The sequence below is a fragment of the Canis lupus genome, chromosome 17, assembly GCF_048164855.1.
Source record: "Canis lupus baileyi chromosome 17, mCanLup2.hap1, whole genome shotgun sequence".
In the NCBI taxonomy this organism is placed as follows: Eukaryota; Metazoa; Chordata; class Mammalia; order Carnivora; family Canidae; genus Canis; species Canis lupus.
The window spans coordinates 56,225,345-56,244,222 of NC_132854.1; the positions used below are offsets into that span (position 1 = coordinate 56,225,345).

General features: G+C 36.3%; 1 protein-coding gene across 6 annotated transcripts in view; it reads right to left on the minus strand.

Annotated features, from left to right (window-relative positions):
- Nucleotides 1-305: 305 nt before the first annotated feature.
- Nucleotides 306-18,878, minus strand: part of ZC3H13 (zinc finger CCCH-type containing 13) — a 94,224-nt gene continuing 75,651 nt past the window's right edge. For 4 of the 6 annotated variants that reach the window (XM_072783059.1, XM_072783062.1, XM_072783061.1 and 1 more), the window contains 6 exons: nt 17,457-18,650; nt 15,979-16,500; nt 13,268-13,420; nt 12,001-12,201; nt 6,224-6,387; nt 306-1,168 (listed from right to left, as the gene is read on the minus strand). In XM_072783059.1, the coding sequence (XP_072639160.1) occupies nt 998-1,168; nt 6,224-6,387; nt 12,001-12,201; nt 13,268-13,420; nt 15,979-16,500; nt 17,457-18,650 (2,405 nt within the window). In that variant the 3' untranslated portion in view covers nt 306-997. The remainder of the gene's footprint in view (nt 1,169-6,223; nt 6,388-12,000; nt 12,202-13,267; nt 13,421-15,978; nt 16,501-17,456; nt 18,651-18,878) is intronic. The other 2 variants (XM_072783063.1, XM_072783060.1) reach the window with 1 other exon arrangement.

Below are 18,878 nucleotides of genomic sequence, written 5' to 3' on the forward strand. Positions count from 1 at the left end.
CTCACAGAATAAAACAAATACCGTAATTTTTTAAAAAAAAATTTCATTTTACATTTTATAAGCTAGACAGTTCAATGTAATCAAAGGTTATAGCTCTGAAAAATATGACGGTTATGGATTTTAAAGCTCAGATGACAAAGGTTTGTTAACTCCCGGTTTGTTTCAAGTATTACTGAGCTGTATTTAAAATCTATCCTCAACTCCTATTGCATTATCGAGCAGTATAATATTTGAAGTATGAAACATAATGTTGATGACAAATGTTTCAGAACATCAGGAATAAGATCAATGAAGAGCAAAGTGAATCTAGAACAAGGAAAGGAAAGGTACATTTATTAAAAATAAAAACAGTAGACAGTCTCTGGTAACAAACAAAACCATATGGAATCCAAATACGTCCAATATACATTGTAACAATACACATATATTTTTAAAAAAACAAAGATCCATTAGTAATTTTTTTTTTTAGAACTTTAGAAAAGCAGAAAAGGACTTTGGCTCCCTCCTACTGGAGGTCTGCCCACGAACACAGACAGCATGCAGGACCAGCATCCACTTTCAAGAGTTCCGTACAGCACAAAGCTGTGTCTGCGAACACATGGTTTCTGAATAAAATAAAATCAGTTTCTGCTGGGATGATCCAAAACCTATCAGTGGCTCCATTTCATAAAAAATATTCGTAGGTTGCAAGAGCAGTGGCAACTGTTTTCCAAAGTCTTCAGTTTTAACAAAAGATAAACTGCTGAATCTAGATGTTTTCACATTATTTCACATGAATATCAAGTACTGTGTAAAAATTTATGTAAAATCGTAAGTTAGCCAAAACTAGTGTCTTTAAACTTCATATCAAAGTTGTTCTTCACCCTTTTACCACGGCTGATAAATCTTTTCTGTCTTTGTCATGAATGATGTTTGCCATCAAAACCAAAGAACTCTGAAAAAAAGAGTATGTAACTCTGAAGGAACACAGAACCAAAAATGTCACTGGACTCCGGTCCTAAGACACACACAGTTCCTGCTGGACACTGGGCTGTGGGAGCTTATTATCATCAGCCTTCTCGTGCCCTGGGGCGTGACAAGTAGTTTTCTTCTTAAATAACCGAAGACTCAATCGCAGCAACTCGTTGTCCACCACTGGGGCATTCGTATAAGCTTGTTTTACGGTGCCCTGATTTGAAGAAAACAAAAACAAAACGTAAAAGACGTATGTTACTGGTTGACAGTAGGACAGACAGGCAAGGTAACTTCTCTTTAACTTCTATTTAAAAACAAATTTAAGAAATGTTTTTCAGACTCAACGAACCTTAGAAACGAGAGCAATCTTTAAAAGGTGTCCCCTGCTTAAAGCAGGTCTCTTTGGCAGTCCCTGCCGTCAGCCAACTAGTGTTCTCTCCAATGACAGAACAAACCATCACCGCACGCTCCTGAGCTCGCTGAAGTCAAGTCTCTTCTACGGACTAGCCGCGCACTGCTTCAACCTTCCTCTCCCATGACCACCTCTCAGGCCTCTGAGGAGCAGCCCTGAACACTCACCTTCCTTTCCGGTCTGTTACTGTCCCAGAAAATGAGGGCTACGGAAGCGGACACGTCCTCCAGAAGGGCCTGCCCATCGGTGCGGTGTACTGGGACCCTACAGCCTCCCTTCGGCTAAAATGTGTTATTTCTGTTACTCTAACTTAAAGCTACATTCGCATTTTTGGAGATTGTCCGAAAGTTTTGCTTAGTGTTCTCCAAGTGTGTTCATAAATTTTGAAATAACGTGGGTTCTATGTCGAGCACCCTGCCGTTTGTCTTCTTTCCGGGATCCTTAAAGGAGCAGTGGGTCCCTGATCATATCTCTATTAAAAAATATATGTTGTCATACAGTAAATTGATTGCTCACGTGTTGTTCTGAGTTTAGACGTATGTGCTGCTTCACGTAACACCTCCCCAGCTCTAACCTCTGGCAACCAATGACAGGGTCTCTTCAATCGTTTTGCCTTTTCCAGAACATCAAATAAATGGAATCCTACGGTATATAAGCTTTAGAGACTTTTCTAAATTCACTCCACACAATGCTTCTGAGATTAATCCATGTCGCTGACAGTACCGCCAGTTTGGTTATTTTTTATTATAAATTAGTAATCCGTCGTTATATGGGTGTTTGCCAGTTTAGCAATTAGCTATGTAAAGAACACTGGGGTGGTTTTTAGTGTTTGGATTATGAACAGACCTGCTATAAGCTTTTGTAGACTTTAAAAAAAAAAAAAAAAAAAAAGATTTCAATTTATTCATGAGAGACAGAGAGAGAAGCAGGCTCCATGCAGGGAGCCCGACGTGGGCCTCGATCCCGAGTCTCCAGGATCACGCCCTGGGCTGAAGGCGGCGCTAAACCGCTGAGCCACCCGGGCTGCCCCTGGACAGGTTTTTACATGAACATATGTTTTCATTTTTCTAAGGTAAATACCTAGCAATGGGATTACTGGGTCATATAGTAAGTATATACTTTACAACAACCAAACTGTTTTCCAAAGTGGCTGTACCATTTTGCCTTCTCACCCCGAGGTTTGTTGTTGTTTGGTTTTTAGTTATTGTAATAGATTCACAAAGGTATCTCACTTAAGTTTTAATCTGCATTCTCTAGTGGCTAAATATTGTTAAAACATTTTTTTATGTTATTAGCCATCTATAGATCCTCTTTGGTGAACTGTCCATTCAAGTCTTGCCCATTAAAAAAATTGGATTCTCACTGTTAATTTTTCAGAATTAATATATTCTAGATACAAGTCCTTTTTACAAAAAGTGATGTCCAAATATTTTCTCCCAGTATACTAGTCTTTTCATTCTCATTCGCTTTTATAGAAGTTTAAAATTTTGAAGATCAAGTATCTCAGAATAAAAAGTTTAATTAAAAGTTTTTCAGCCCCCCCCCCCCCCCCCCCCACACACACACAGGTGACTAGTCATATTTGTGTGAGTTTATTTCTGGACTGTTCCATTAATCTAAGTGTCTCATCCCTGATGCAAGTACATTATCTTGAGTACTGTGGCTTTATAGTAAGTCTTGAAACTGGGTACTGTGAGTCCTTCAACTTTATGCATCTTTTAAAAAAAAATTATTCTGTATGTTCTAGTTGCTTTGACCTTCCATATAGACTTTAGAATCAGTTTGTAACTACAAAACTAACCAACCAAAAACCCTGCTGGGATTTTGATGCATTGTGTTAACTCTGTAGATCCATGTGGAGAGAATCCTAATCTTAACTATATTGAGTCTTTTAACCCATGAATGTGATGTCTCTCTCCATTATTTAGGTCCTCCTTGATTTTTTAAAAATCAGTGTTTCAGTGCATGTTTTGTTAGATTTATACATAAGTACTTCTTTTTTGGGAAGCCACTGTAAAACGTATTTCTCCCCTTCATTTCAATTTCCAGGTGCTTCTACAGACTGTTTTAAGAGTATTTCTGGTAAATTCCTTAAAACTTTAGTCAATCATGTTGTCTGTGAACAAATATAGTTTTACTTTTTCCTTTCCAATCTGTACACCTTTTCTTTCCTTTTCTTACTGAACTGGCTAGAATTTCCAGTAAAATGCAGGGTAGGGTGGTTGAGACTGGGCATCATGCCTCTTCCTGTTCTCTCCAGGAAATCTTTCAAACTTTTATATTAAGTATGATGTTAGCTGTAGATGCCTCCTAAAAAGTAAAGACTCTAATTCCAGCTTGCTAAGAATTCTTATTATAAAGGAATGCTGAGCTTTATCAAATGATTTTTCTAAATCAATTGATATGATTAGGTATTTTCTTTTCTTTTTGGTCTGTTCCTATGGGGATTACACTGAATGATTTTTAGAATATTAAACCAGCCTTTCATTCTGAGGATAAATGCTACTTGTAATGGTATAGTCTTTTCTACATATTGCTGGATTTGATACCTGAATTTTTTTTTTTTTCAAAGATTTTTTTAAAGATTTTATTTATTCATCAGAGACAGAGAGAGGCAGAGATACAGGTAGAGACAGAAGCAGGCTCCATGCAGGGAGCCTGACATGGGACTTGATCCCGGGACTCCAGGATCATGCCGTGGGCCAAAGACCGCGCTAAACCACTGAACCACCCAGGCTGCCCGATGCCTGAATTTTGAGGATTATTTATGTCTACATTCATGATCTGTAGTTTTCTTGTGATGTCCTTATCTGGTTTTGACATTTGAGTACTGCTAGCATCATACAATGAGGTGGGGAGTAATGCTGTCTCTTCAATTTTCTGGAAGAAATTATGTAGAACTGGTGTTACTTCTAACTTAAATGTTTGGTAGATTTTGCCAGTGAAACCATCTGACAGTGAAGAGACTTCTCTTCCAATAAAAACAAAACCCAATGAAACAGACATAGGACTATTCATGTTATCTATTACTTCTTGAGGAAGTTTTGTGCTTTGTGACTTGCAGAGCAATTGATCCATTTCTTCTAAATTGTCAAACTTAATAATGCATAGAGTGGTTTATAGTATCCTTTTAATATCTGTAGGATTTGTAGGGGACTATCAATTTTTTTCATCTCTTCAGAGTCAAATTTTGGTTTTTACTACTTCTATTTTCCTATTATTGTTGGTATTATTTCTTTCCTTCAGCTTGCAACAGGTTCTGTATACATTTTCAATACTGTAATACCAAATCAGAGTTACACTCATTTAAAGCAGCTAAATGTTCTCTTGGTATCCTTCATCTATCTCTTCTGATATATCATAGTATAATCTATTTATTTTAAAATTAATTCTTTAAATAAAGGCAATGCCTATATATGAGTTTAATGGCTTTCTTTTTTTTTTTCCCTCATCATCCAGTAAGTACCACGTTCTTCAATGAATGGTCCTATTCTGTACTTTTATTTTAAAGGTTTTTGTTCATTTTTCTTAGCATTTTTCATGAGATTCTCTAGCATCTGAAATTTTTCTTCAGTTTGCTTTCTTTAGATGGATCATTTAGGACATTTATACTGTGCCACTATAACTTTTTATAACGTGTCACATGCTAGTTAATGGTCTGTGCCCTGTACTGAAGGGTTACAAGGTTCTCAAGGAGAGTTTTACAAGGGTATTTTTGATTGTCACAATTTTTCAGAGGCATTATGGCATATTAGAAGAGGAACTAGATAATGTTACAAAATATTTCTTACAAAAAGGGGGCAGGATTCTGGTGAGACTGCAAAACCTGCAGCCTTTCTCAACTGAAGTCCCCTACTTAAGCCAACAGAAAATGATGTGATGGATTATTTTTCAAACTCAATACTGACGATGGAAGTAGTACCATTCTAGATACACAAAACAGAAGGTGATACATTACATACAAGATTATTAGGGCTAACTGGGATTTAATTATCTTAGAAAAATTTCCAACGGAGAAAAGCTGCAAGGAGAAATGGGTACCTAAGCAATAGAATGAAGGGAACGAAGTAGTATATGAAATGGGAATGCAAAGAATGACTGTAGCAACTCTGTCAAAAGTAGTTCTGAGCCAGGCCTTTAATCAGGGAGAACTAAAAGCCTCGTATGCCTTATATATCTGTTTCCATGTTAATCTCTGGAGTTGAGTTCATTCCTTGGTTTTTCGTGTATTTTTCTTTAATGAAGTACACTTTCTGTTAGCAGGGTTTCTTTAAATGTCCCTAGGTAAAAAGCTAATGAATGTTTCTCTAACCTTTTAAAACCAACTCTCTTAGGCTTTTTTAAAGTTAAGACATTTTCAAAATTTCTCATGATCAGATCTCTCCCAACTCTAAATTTCTATTTCTCTTCTGTTTCAATTCCCTTTAAGTAAATGGTTAAATATAATCATTTGTATTTATTTCCCTTTCTTCTGACTTGGTACATTTTCATAAACACTATTTCTTATAAATATCCTCACTGTTCTGTGTCTGGAAAATTTCCCATCTTGTTTAGATAATAAAACTTAGAAACAGTAACTTTTCACAAATGAAAATATTTCACAGAAAGAATAAACTCTTTCATCTAATTTTGAATAACAAACTGCCATTCACAAATGTTCATCAATACTATTAAAGTAAAATGAAAATTATTTGTAAGTACAATTTTTCCTCTTACATGTGTACAAAACTAAGAAAGCAAATTCATAAAAGCAGATAACGGACGTTAATCTCACCTTAAAGCAATCAAAAAAAAAAAAAAAAAAAGCCATTCATACTATTCAATACTTTGCATACTTTCTCAAGGAAACAACAGTACCTTCTCATTTTTAACAAGCTGCTTCCGGATTGCTGAATCTCGTCTGAAGCATAATGCTTTACAACATGGTCCAAGATTACTAAGAAGACTTGCTCGCTCTTCTTTTCGTAGTAATGCAGCCATGTTGAGAGCCCCCAATTCATGTTCAAAAAGACTCTCTGCATCTTTCAATAAAAACAAACAGGCATTAAGTTTTCCTAAAATAGCAAAGAATTACTGGCCATTTAAGTAGTCCACATAGTCTATCAAAGTTCCCATAACACTGGTTAAAGTTATTTTATATTAAAGGCAATATACTTATGTTAGGCCACAAAACAAATAAATTTAAGAGGACTGAAATCATATCCTGCATCTTTTCAGACTGCAACAGTATAAAACTAGAAATTATAAGAAAAAAACCACATGCCACTAAAACCAACCAATGGGTCAACAAAGAATGAAAGAGGAAAACAAAAAACTACACGGAGACAAATGAAAATAAAAACACAATAGTCCAATATCTTGGGGACACAGCAAAAGCAGTTTTCAGAGAGAAACTTATAGCAATACAGGCTTCAAGAAGAAAAATCTCAATCTAACCTTAGACTTAAAGGAACTAGAAAAATAAGAGATCTCACAGTGAGTAGAAGGAAAGAAATAATAAAGACCAGAGCAAAAAGAAATAACAGAGAATAAAAAAGTAAAGAAAAAAAAAGCCAATGAAACCTAGAGGTGGTTCTCCAAGAAGAGAAAAAAAAGATAAATCTTTATTGAGACTACTCAAGAAAAAAAAAAGACACAAATAAATAGAAATGAGAGAGAAGAAACAACCAACACCAGAGAAATATACAGGATAAGAGAGTACTATGAAAAACTGTATGCCACTGGACAGAATGGAAGTGGATAAATTCCTAGAAACATATAGTCTGTCAAAACTGAATAAAAAAAAAAAATAGAATCTGAAGAGACCGACTGCTACTAACAAAACTGAATTGGTAATCAAGAGCTCCCAAGTCAAGTCCAGAACCAGATGGATTCGCGGGTGCATTCTATCAAACACTTAAAGAAAAGCTACTAATACCTATTCACCTCAAACTATTCCCCCCAAAATAGGAGAGAAAACTTCCAAACACATTGTGTGAGGCCAGCATTACCTTGATACCAAAACCAAAGATACCACAAAACAAGAAAACCACAGGCCAATATTTTTGATGAACTCAGATGTAAAGGTCCTTAACAAAATATTAAGAAATCACATTCAACAATACATTAAAAGGATCATTCACCACGATCAAGTGGGATTTATTCTGGGGATGCAAGGATGGTTCAGTAACAAAACGATAAAAATCCTACCTCATTAGTGAAGAAATAGCATCTGACAAAATTCAACATCTATTCATAATAAAAACTCCCCACAAAGTGGGTTTAGTGGGAACATACAACATTAAAAAGGCCATATATGACAAGCCTATAGCTAACTTCATACTCAATGGTGAAAACCTGAGAGCTTTCCCTCTAAGATCAGGAACAGGACAAGGATCTCCATTCTTGCCACTTTTATTCAGCATAGTACTAGAAGTCCTAGCCCAGAAATCCCTAAAGACTCTACCAGAAAACTACTAGAGGTAACAAATGATTTCAGTAAAGTTGCAGGATACAAAATTAATATCCAGAAATCAGCTGCGTTTCTATACACTAATAACAAAGTAGCAGACAAGAAATTAAGACAATTCTATTTAAAATTGCACCAAAAAAGAATAGGAATAAATTTAACCAAGGAGGTGAGAGGCCATACTCTGAAAACTATTATCTATGCTACCAAAGCAATTGCTATCAAAATACCAATAATGTTCACAAAACTAGAACAAATAATCCTAAAGTCTGTATGGAACCATACAGGAGCCCAAATAGCCAAAGCTATCTTGGGGCAAAAAGAACAATGCTGGAGAGATCACAATCCCAGATATCGAGATACACTACAAAGCTATAGACAAATTCATATAGGGAACAAACTGATCGTTGCCAGAGAAGAAAAGGGTGGGCGATGAGCAAAATGTGTGAAGGGTGGTGGGAGGTACAGGCTTCCAGTTATGGAATGAATAAACTACAGGGATAAAAGGTATGGCACAGAGAATATAGTGAATAGTATTGTAACAGCATATGGTGACAGAGGGCAGTCACATTGGTGGTGAACAGAGCATGACAGAGTTGCTGAATCGCTACGCTGTACACCTGAAACTAACATAACAATAACACTTAGTGCTAATCATACTTCCATGCAAAAATTTAAAAGACCTATTCTCTGAAAGATCTTGAACATGTAGTTATGTTGCTAGTCTCAAACAAAAGTAAATATTCAGACACCCACTTGAAGATGTAACACAAGCAGCCTAGGGAAAAAGAATTTAGACTTTGGTGCCTGTTCATGACTGGGAAGAAATGTTCAAGTTAGAATCAGTGAAGTCAAATTCAGTATGTTGCTTACCATCAACTATTATGTAAAGTTCTAGAATAGGTTTTAGGACTTTATTATAGCAAGATTCAAATGCAGTAATACAACTACATTTTGTGACCTCTAAAAAAATCAGGAAAGTGATTAGGTGTTAGACAACCTGCAGATTTTATTCTAGACTTGGTCACTATAAAAACAATGTATTAAATTAAAATCACTTAGTTTTAAGTCATAACATGCAAAGATAGAAAACACTTAAATCTCTCCTTAATTCTTTTAGTTTTACAAAGTGTAATGGAAAATAAAGAGGTTAGGTTAAAATAGACAAAGAACAGTCAAAAGAAAAGAATAAGGCCAGTCAGTAATCCAGATATATATATAACAGAATAGTAATTTCAAAGCTAGCATTCTACAAGCTAGCCAGAAGTACCAAGGTACCAGATAACTGCCTGAATGACATGATCAAACAAGCCACTGTTAGAGTCCACAAAAGAAAACAGTAAGTAACACCTAGTAAAAACAAAACAGACGCATTTGAGGATGAATGGAACTGCACATTTCACTTTCATCTCCTGAGCTGCAAAGTATAGCGAGATTAGATAATTAACAAGAAACTAGTCTCATGTAATGTATCTGGTCAATAGGTTTACATACCTGTCAACAGGTACAGAATATAAGACGAGTATAAACAAACGTAAAGAAAAAACTCAGAACCAGTTTGCAAATGTCGGTGTTTATCAGAATCATCTGAGGAGCTTTCTGAAATACAGTGCCAGGGTCCTACCACCGTATCTACAGAACGTCCACAGTTGGACCAGCACACAACATTAGGAACAAAGGCAGTTCCTCAGGTGATTAATACATAACTGTGTTTGAGCCAATCAATGACACAGTCACAAAAAATCCTAAAATCCCCTAAAACATTAACTACCATTCCACTATAGATACAAATACAAAAGGAATATGCACTGAGCCCACATTCTTCCTTGCAATTGGTCATTATGATAAATTTCTTTTTATTGGAATCCTTATCATTAAGGATTAAGCCTAGTCCACTCCTCTAGGCTCTGTTTGGTTTAGGGAACACCACTGAGGGCTCTGACATTTGAACTTACTTGTAAAAAGTAATTATGGTAAGAAAGATCATTTGTGGTATTTTCTGCTTTTACAACAGAATACAAAACACATACTTGCACATGTCCTTAGAAAGTAAGACATGGTTAAACTTCTAGTATCTTTGTGGTTTTGAAATGACTACCATCAAATTATTCAAGAGCCTGTTTTATTTGTACTTTTTCTGCAACGTAAACTCTTTACCCAACACGGAGCTCGAACACATGACCCTGAGATCAAGAGCTGCAGGCTCTACCAACTGGGCCAGCCAGGCGCCCCTGTAGTTGTTTTTAATCTATCACTCTACACACAGAAAACAATTTAAATTTCAGTATATAAAGTTTTTGGTTTTCAACCTTAGAATTTTAAAACAATTACGTATGGGCAGGGACACCTGGGTGGCTCAGTGGTTGAACGTTTGCCTTTGGCTCAGGTCGTGATCCCAGGGTCCCAGGATTGAGTCTTGCATCAGGCTTCCTGCAGGGAGCCTGCTTCTCCCTCTGCCTCTCTGTGTATCTCTCATGAATAAGTAAATAAAATCTTTAAAAACAAATTACATATGGGGCTAGTGATATTCTTTCTTCAGTATTGGGACACTGAAATAAGATATCATGGGATAGAAAAAATCAGTACTTTATTTTACAAATACTTATTGAACCTCTGTGTGTTGGGTACTGTTGTGGCAATAGCATAATTATTAAGAATGTCTAACATCATCAGACAATGGATACAGCAGTAAACTAAGTCCTATTCCTTAGGAAACTTATATTTAGCATCATGTATCAGTTCTCTCATTCTCTAATAAAGCTATCATAGCAAAAAATAGGAGAGATCTGATTGGTAAGCAGCAACCCTTCTTTACAATGTATGTCATCAAGTTAGGGCCAAACTGCATTTCTATAGGTTAGCAAAATCGTAGGGGCAAACAGTTTCAAAGGTGGGAAAGACCTTAGGGCTTTTGTTCCATCATTTTATACTTACAGGATTTATTTGCTTAAGGTCACAAGCCAACCAAACAAGGAAGAGTGAAGCAGGAACCCAAGAGATTGGTCATTTGTCAAGTGAATACACATTCACAATTATAATTTATATACGTTTCATGCACATACATTTTATGTTTATTGGGACACGTTAAAACCAATGCTCAACATTTTTTTTCAATTTTATATTAGTGAAAAGCTTAATTTTCTTAACTAAACTTTTTTATTCTCACAAACATGATATAAAATTAAATGTTGTTGCTTTTATGGTTTCTTTCTTTTATGATCTAATCATCTCCCTCCCATTAATAAAGTAGGAACCAGATGAACAGAAAAAAAATGCATAAATAAAAGAATATTCTAGAAAACAGAAAAAATTATAGAAAAGTTTTGCCATAAAGTCTAAAATCAATGTGAAAATATTTATTGTCACTACATGTCAGGAATTTTAAGTATTTTACCTCATTTGCTCCTCCTAAAGGTCTTACGAAGTTGATGGTCAATAATAATTATCCCCAGCTTAAATGGTGACACTAACGCAGAGATTAAATAATAGCTAAGAAGCGGTGTGCCTATTGAGGAATCCAGACTATCTGGCCTAGACATCAACTTCTAAGTTTTTATCCCTTTGTTAAAGGTTCAACCTACACATTTGCGTTTGGGTAGAACTCCTCATTTCCCAGGGGGAAAGGGTTGCCAAGACGCTCAATTCTCTTAGATATAAAAAAATATCTAGTCCACTCCTCTAGGCTCTGTTTGGTTTAGGGAATACCACTGAGGGCTCTGACATTTGAACTTACTTGTAAAAAGTAATTATGGTAAGAAAGATCAGGGATCCCTGGGTGGCGCAGCGGTTTGGCGCCTGCCTTTGGCCCAGGGTGTGATCCTGGAAACCCGGGATCGAATCCCACATCGGGCTCCCGGTGCATGGAGCCTGCTTCTCCCTCTGCCTGTGTCTCTGCCTCTCTCTCTCTCTGTGACTATCATTAAAAAAAAAAAAAAAATCATTTGTGGTATTTTCATCCACTTTTCTGTGGACTTTAATTTTCATGGTCAAAATTCCTTTTTAAAATTTCAAAGATTTAAAGGATATAAGTGAGTCCTTAAAAAAAAAAAAAAAAGAAAAAAAAAAGAAAGGAAGAAAGAAAAAAGTTCCTTACTGTGAATGCTGCCTGAGAAAAGAACATCACCCTTTCCAAAGGCATCTAAATTAATAGTTATAGCAGACACTGTACAAAGTAGAATAGAATTACCTTTGGGTTTTTCTAAAAGTCTCTGACATGTTTCTTTGACTTTGGTAAAGAGTTCAGAACCTGCCAACTTTTTAGAAATCCCAACTCTTAGCATAACAGCTCCAGGTGTGAATTTTAACAGTGCAGCCCCAGGCTCTCGTGGTTCTTTTGGATGCTTTGGCATAAGACCAGACCAATCCACATCTATCACATCTAATGGATCTGTAAAAAGTTAAGAACAGGATTTTTTTTTTTTAAAACACCAAGAAATAGCATTCTTGTTATCTTTAGAGAAACACACTGCAAAATATAGAAATCATTAAATTTCAAGTTAAATAACAAGTGTTTTGAACCAAAAATACCCTATTCTTAAAATGAAAGCTTTGAGATAAAGGCTAACGTTTAGAATCTATGGACCTTTACAATATACCTCACCAAAGGAAAACAGTTAAGCAAACAAAAACCCAAATGTATTCCTACAAATAACTCAGGCAGTGGCTATTTAATACTGAGAACAAACAATCCATTCACTAACAGAAACAATTAAAAAAATGAAAGTAATGTTCTACTTAGAAGAACTTAATGGCATATAATAAAAATGATAATCATACATACCTTCTACATTAGAAAAAATTATGAAATTTATAAACAAATTAAGTCAATTAAATTTTAATATTTTACATGCCCATATAAAGCAAAGACCTTCACAATGATTTTTAAAAAGTTGTAACAATTAGACTAATTGGGATGATTCAACAGCAACACTGATGGGATGCTGCTTCATGGTGGTCACTAGAATAAGCTCTAGCAATGCATAAAGTATACTATAAGGGAAAATATTACTGAATTCAGAAAACTGATAGAAGTATATACTGTTTAAATATAATTTCATTGATTATAAATTTTAAATGATTGTTTCAAAAATTGGCTTTCACAACAATTTTGAGGCTCTGAACCATATAGCTACTATCTAGAACCTTGCTAGGCAATCAGTATTTGGTTAGATTCCAGGTCATATAATATGAATCTTAACCTGCAGAATGGAAATCTTAGAATTTTGCTATTTTAAACGAGACTCTTTCCAATTTATGGGCAATGTCTACTTAAAAATGAGCAGAGCATATAGACTGTAATTTTCATTTTATTGGCCTTTCAGTCTTAGATGAAACACAAAGGGAAGAATTCTAACTGCCTTTCATTAACTTGAACAGCTTGAAAGGAAACAAAAAATACCTTCATATCATAAATCAGATAATTTTTATGTTCAGCCACTCTTGTAAATGATTACCTGGCATCTTCTCCTCATCCTGTTGGTCTTCCCTCTTTTCAGCATCACCTGCTAGAATTTCATCTAGTTCATCATCACTAATTGGCTCATATCCTTCTCCAGCACCAGATCCTAATGAATGTGCATCATCTAATTTGGATTCGTCATCTCCTGCTTTGGAAAGATTAATTTCATGTCAAAGAGTACATCTAAGGGACAACTAAGTGAAACCAAAAAGGAAACACTAAAAATATCTTAAAAGTATTTTTTTCCTTAGAAAACTAAATTTCTTAATTATTCAAAATACTTGACAATTCCAAGAGAAAACTTAAAACAATTTTAATGGCAAGAACACAGTATGAATAGCAATATCAAAACAAGTTGTAAGATTACAATTAAAATATGACAAAAGGTACCAATAACTTATTAAATGTTGCTTATGTGTTAATTTTTTATAATAAAACTTCAAGTAAATCCAGATTTACTGACTTCAAAAGGATGCAGTTATTTCTTTACCTAAATAAGTTCATTAACTTAGAAGGCTTGCAAACTTATTAATATTTACTTGAAACTTAAATCTTAGTTCATAACATTTAGCTCATGATATGAAGAGCTTTACAGCAGTGACGTAAAAGTGCCATTAATCCTCAGCCCATCTCCTGGTTCATCTTCCCTATCCCAACATAATTTTAAAAAGAATGTTGTAATATAATTTAAAAACATTTTGTTGGTACCACAAGCACATTTTATTTATCTTTATCAATTTTTCTCAACTACCACCTAAGGATAAGCTTTGTCACCTGGTGAGTTAGTTGTGCATTGAAAATTATCCTAAATTTATTATTATTTTTTTAAAAGATATTATTTATTTATTCATGACAGGCAGAGAGAGAGAGGCAGACACACAGGCAGAGGGAGAAGCAGGCTCCATGCAGGGAGCCTGATGAGGGACTCGATCCTGGGACTCTGGGATCACGCCCTGGGCCAAAGGCAGACGCTCAACTGCTAAGCCACCCAGGTGTCCCATAAATTTATTTATTTTTATTTTTTTTAATTTATTATTTTTAATCACCAGTTATCCACACACTAGTTATCAAAATGCAACACTTTGCTTTACAGGTATAAATTTGCAGCAAACAAAACATAATAAACTATGAGATGTTTCTAGTAATCCTATAATTTTCTATTCTATTAAATTCTGTAATAATCTTACACCTCCACCAATTCACTTCTAAGGTAACCAACTTTAATACCTTCATTATATAAATATACATCTAAGCATAAACGTAGATAATAGGATTTTTATTTTTTCAAGTTTATCCAACTCATTTTTCTACTTTAGGTAAATCAAATTTTTCATCTCACCATAGATAATTCACCTATAAATTTCTATGCTATGTTATCCTGTGATCACGACCAGTAAAATATATTTTAAGGATGAAGGGCACAGACTCCAGTCACAAGAGAGCTATTATAATGATTAGTTCAATTATATTCAATTATATCTCAAGGTTGTACCTCCATTAGTATCATGGCTCATGATTTGAGGCTATTTATACCCAAAATTGAGATGAAAATGTAATGTGAAGAACACTGAGAAATGTTTGTCAAGTAGAAAAAAATATATAAAACAGATGGTGTATTGGAATATATCTAATCAGACAAAGATGTTTATAGTGCCAAAAGAATGTGAATTTTACTCTGGGCCCAATGTTGTAATATGGTAAATAAAAAGAATAGTAAAATATTGCCACTTATATACAAGTAATCCCAGAAGTTTCTTGAAGACTTGAAATGGAGAAGTTATATCCGAACAATGGTATAAATGCTGGTACCAGAGCCGGGGAGCCATTACTGTTAAGCTAGCTTATAATTCGCCAACAAATAAGATGTAGGGTATGTGTGCAGAGGGAGAACCTATTTTCATTCATCAACCATTTACTATGTCCTTGGTATAGTCTTGATGATAAAGAAGTGAAAAGCTATGGTCCCTAACAAAGGAATACAGCATCGTGGGGAGAAAACCACAGAAAACTCCAGGTAATACAGTGTGAGGATGCCGCAAAAGCTATAGAGACGAGGTGCTATGGCAACCTGAAACAGTCCCGTTAGCAGAGAAGGCTTCACAGAGGCAATGCTGTACAGACTGGGAGTTGACGTTTGAGTAAGAGAGGATAAAAGGGCAAACAGCTACCAGGCAATGGGAAGACAGGGTACAAGGACGGCTGGTGTGCAGCGCCTTCAGAGAATTCAGAGGCATGAGTCAGTCTGTAGAGCAGACTGGGGGTGAAGAAAGAGTGAGGCGGTGGAGAATGATGTTCCCCACAGCTGAGGCTGGCTCTGAGTGGGCCAGAGCGGAAACGCAGCTTTAGGGAGTGTGTACTGTTTCATGTATTTGTTCTCAACTGCCCTGGAAAACAGGATCACTAATAGTTATTTAGTCCATCTCTAAACCAAGAAATAACTTCCATTTATATGATTTTTCTTAATTTCCAAGAAAAGGAAGTGATAACTACTTTTTAACATCTACAGACACTGCAGTTAAGTGTTTATTTCATTTAGCTCATTTGAACCAAGTCTAACTTGATAGTACCAATCAGGGGAACACATTTTTCAAATACCATAGAGCTTTTCCTCATGCCTATCAGTAGAACACCTTCACAAGAAAATATTTTGTTTTCCTATGTAATTTGAAAAGGAATGAAGCTAAGACAAAAATGTATGGCACTCACCTTCCACACTCTCCGTTCTCTCAGCTTTGCTTATATCTTCAAATCCCTGTACAGATCCTAGATCTTTATCCATTTTTTCTTTATCCAAAGCAAGAGAGTCTCGAGAAGTGCCTTCTAAGTCTCTTTCATGTTCACTTTCCAGTTTTGCTTCACTGCGTTTAACAGACTCTATTTGAGAAGAACTCTCAAAAGTTCTGTCTCTGTCTCTGTCCCTGTCTCTTTCCACAGAATCAGAAATTAGTCTCTCTCTTTCCCTGTCCAAATCTCTCCTTTTGTCTCGTTCTCTCTCTCGTTCCCGCAATCTATCTCGGTCCCTGTTCCGTGGCCAATCTTTATCGGCATCTCGGTCCCATTCTCTCTGTCTTGTATCTCTCCTCTCTCTGTCCCGCTCTCTATCATGCTCATATCGGTCACGTTCTTGAAGCCTATCTCTGCTATCAAATGACCCGGATCTTGAATGGACCTGTCGATCCGACTCAGGAGAACTTCTTCTTGAGCTATGGCTCCTTGAGTCCTGGCGATCTAAAATAAACAGACAAGTTAACACATGAGAAGATGCAGAACAAAATGCTTCATTGTTGCTACCCTTGTGGTGAGCATAGCATAAGTCAACTCATTGTGTTATACACCTGAAACTAATGTTAACACTATATTTCAACTATACTTCAATAGGAGGTAAGAAAAAGAAAATCTTACAATTTGAAGTTTCTATATTCCCAATTATTCAAGTAACTCATTTTATTTATTTATTTATGAGAGAAACAGAGAGAGAGAGAGAGAGAGAGAGAGAGAGAGAGAGAGAGAGAGAGAGGCAGAGACACAGGCAGAGGGAGAAGCAGGCTCCATGCAGGGAGCCCAACATGGGACTCGATCCCGGGACTCCAGGATCACGCCCTGGGCTGAAGGTGGTGCTAAACCTCTGAGCCACCCAGGCTGCCCTCAAGGAACTCATTTTAAGGAAAAACTGACCTCTCTCAATTAAAATATGTAAAAGACAAGGAAACGTGTATTTCCACTATACCACAGAATACCTTCCAAGAAATACATACACAGAATAGGTAAGCATCAATAGAACTGATCACTTCATTTTCTGATCTCTTCCTTTGCCCTACCTTATTTTCTGTGGTCAAAAGAAAAAACACTAGCTGCAGGAAGAAGAGTAGGAAGGTTAAAATTTTAAGCATCAATAAGGGAATTGAATACATAAGCCCATCCACCAAGATATACTTACTAATATCCTGATATTAAACTGATGGACATTACTCAATGTATCTCTATTATAACGTTGGTATTAATGTCATAACAGGTAACACTTTGGTGGCATGGTTAAATGTTTAAGCTCCTTAAACTTTAAGGTAATTGTATTTTGTAACTAACTTAGCATTTACTTTAAAATTTTAATTTGTATAAAATATAAAGTTGTATAAAATATACTAAGACAGGAAACACTTGGCTAGATGATAATTCAATTTTATTACCTGAAGAAGTACTTCGACTGGGTTCGCCACGCTTTAACTGATCAATCCTAGATTTTCTCTCTCCTGTGATTTCCAGACTTTTTGTTTTCTCTCTATCTCTTGAGCCACTATGCAATACTCTCTTTCGACCACTCTGGTCATCTCCACTTCGATGGGCAGAATCATTGGATGGGGAACGCAGACGACCGGATGTATGACTACGGTTACTCCGATTGCTCCCCAGGCTGCTACTCCTCTTTTGATCCACTGGCTTGCGATGTGGTGCATCTTCTATAGTGACGTGAGGTGTCTCTACTTTCTCCGCTCGTGTTCTATGGCATTTTCTGTGTGAGTCTTCATTGGTGTTGTTGGTGGGAGTAGCAGAGGAGGAACTGGTGGTGGCAGATGTGCTGAAGGTGGTGGCAGCAGAAGTGGCAAGGGCAGGGCCAGTTGTACTAGCAGCAGCAGCTGCAGGAGGAGGAGGAGGAGGAAGCGAAGACGGAGAAGGAGTCCTCCCAGGAGTAGCGGCTATTGCAGCATGCTCTGGTTCGACCACCTCTGCACGGTCAGGCACATCCTCATCAGACCAGTCACTGAATGCTGTATCTTCTTTTTTCTGAGAATCCTCTAGCGTGCCATTCTTACCATTGGAAATTTCAACTAGTTCTTCTTTGGTTGTTATAGGGGGAGTCCGTGGACCTCTCTTCTTTTTATTCTGCAGGGCTGCTTCTTCATCAGAAAGATCAGAATCGCCTTTGGATTTTTTACGTTTTTTTTCAATACTTTTCTTCTTCTGTCCCTTTTTGGGTGAAAATACTTGACCATCTTCAGATGTTGTCTCTGTGTTACCCCTCTCTATCCCAACATCATCCTCTTTCTTTTTCTTAATAGGTTTCTTTTGAATTTTTGCTTTTTTCTTGTTCTCGTCATGAGCTCGATCAGATGTGTCTCGATCATCGGACAGGTGGTGTCCTAGCATGTCTTGTGCACGAGTTCTTGAGCTTTCCATGATTTCTGTCTGTTCTCTTTGCTTATCTACAGAAGAAATTTTCTCTTTGAGCTCTTGCTCTTCATATCGCCTTGAACTCTCTTTTCTCTCTAGTTTACGATCTTCCTCTTTCCATCTACCCTGCCTGTCTTCTGTAAGGTGTGATGGACTGAGAGAACGAGACTCTTGAGGTCGTACAACCTGGCTCAAGAGTCTATGTTTTTCATCTATACAAAAAGATGAAAGTAATCACACTTTCACCAGGTAAACAACATTGCATGTTACACAGAAATAATAATAGCCCAACCTCTCACTTTTCATTTAAAAATTTTAAAAATGGCAATAATTTCACTAAAAATACGGCTTTGTTATAAATAGTAGGAGAGGACAGTGCCAGTATGATAAAATAACTATTTCTAACATATACTTTAGTCAGACGGAGATATTCAGAGGCA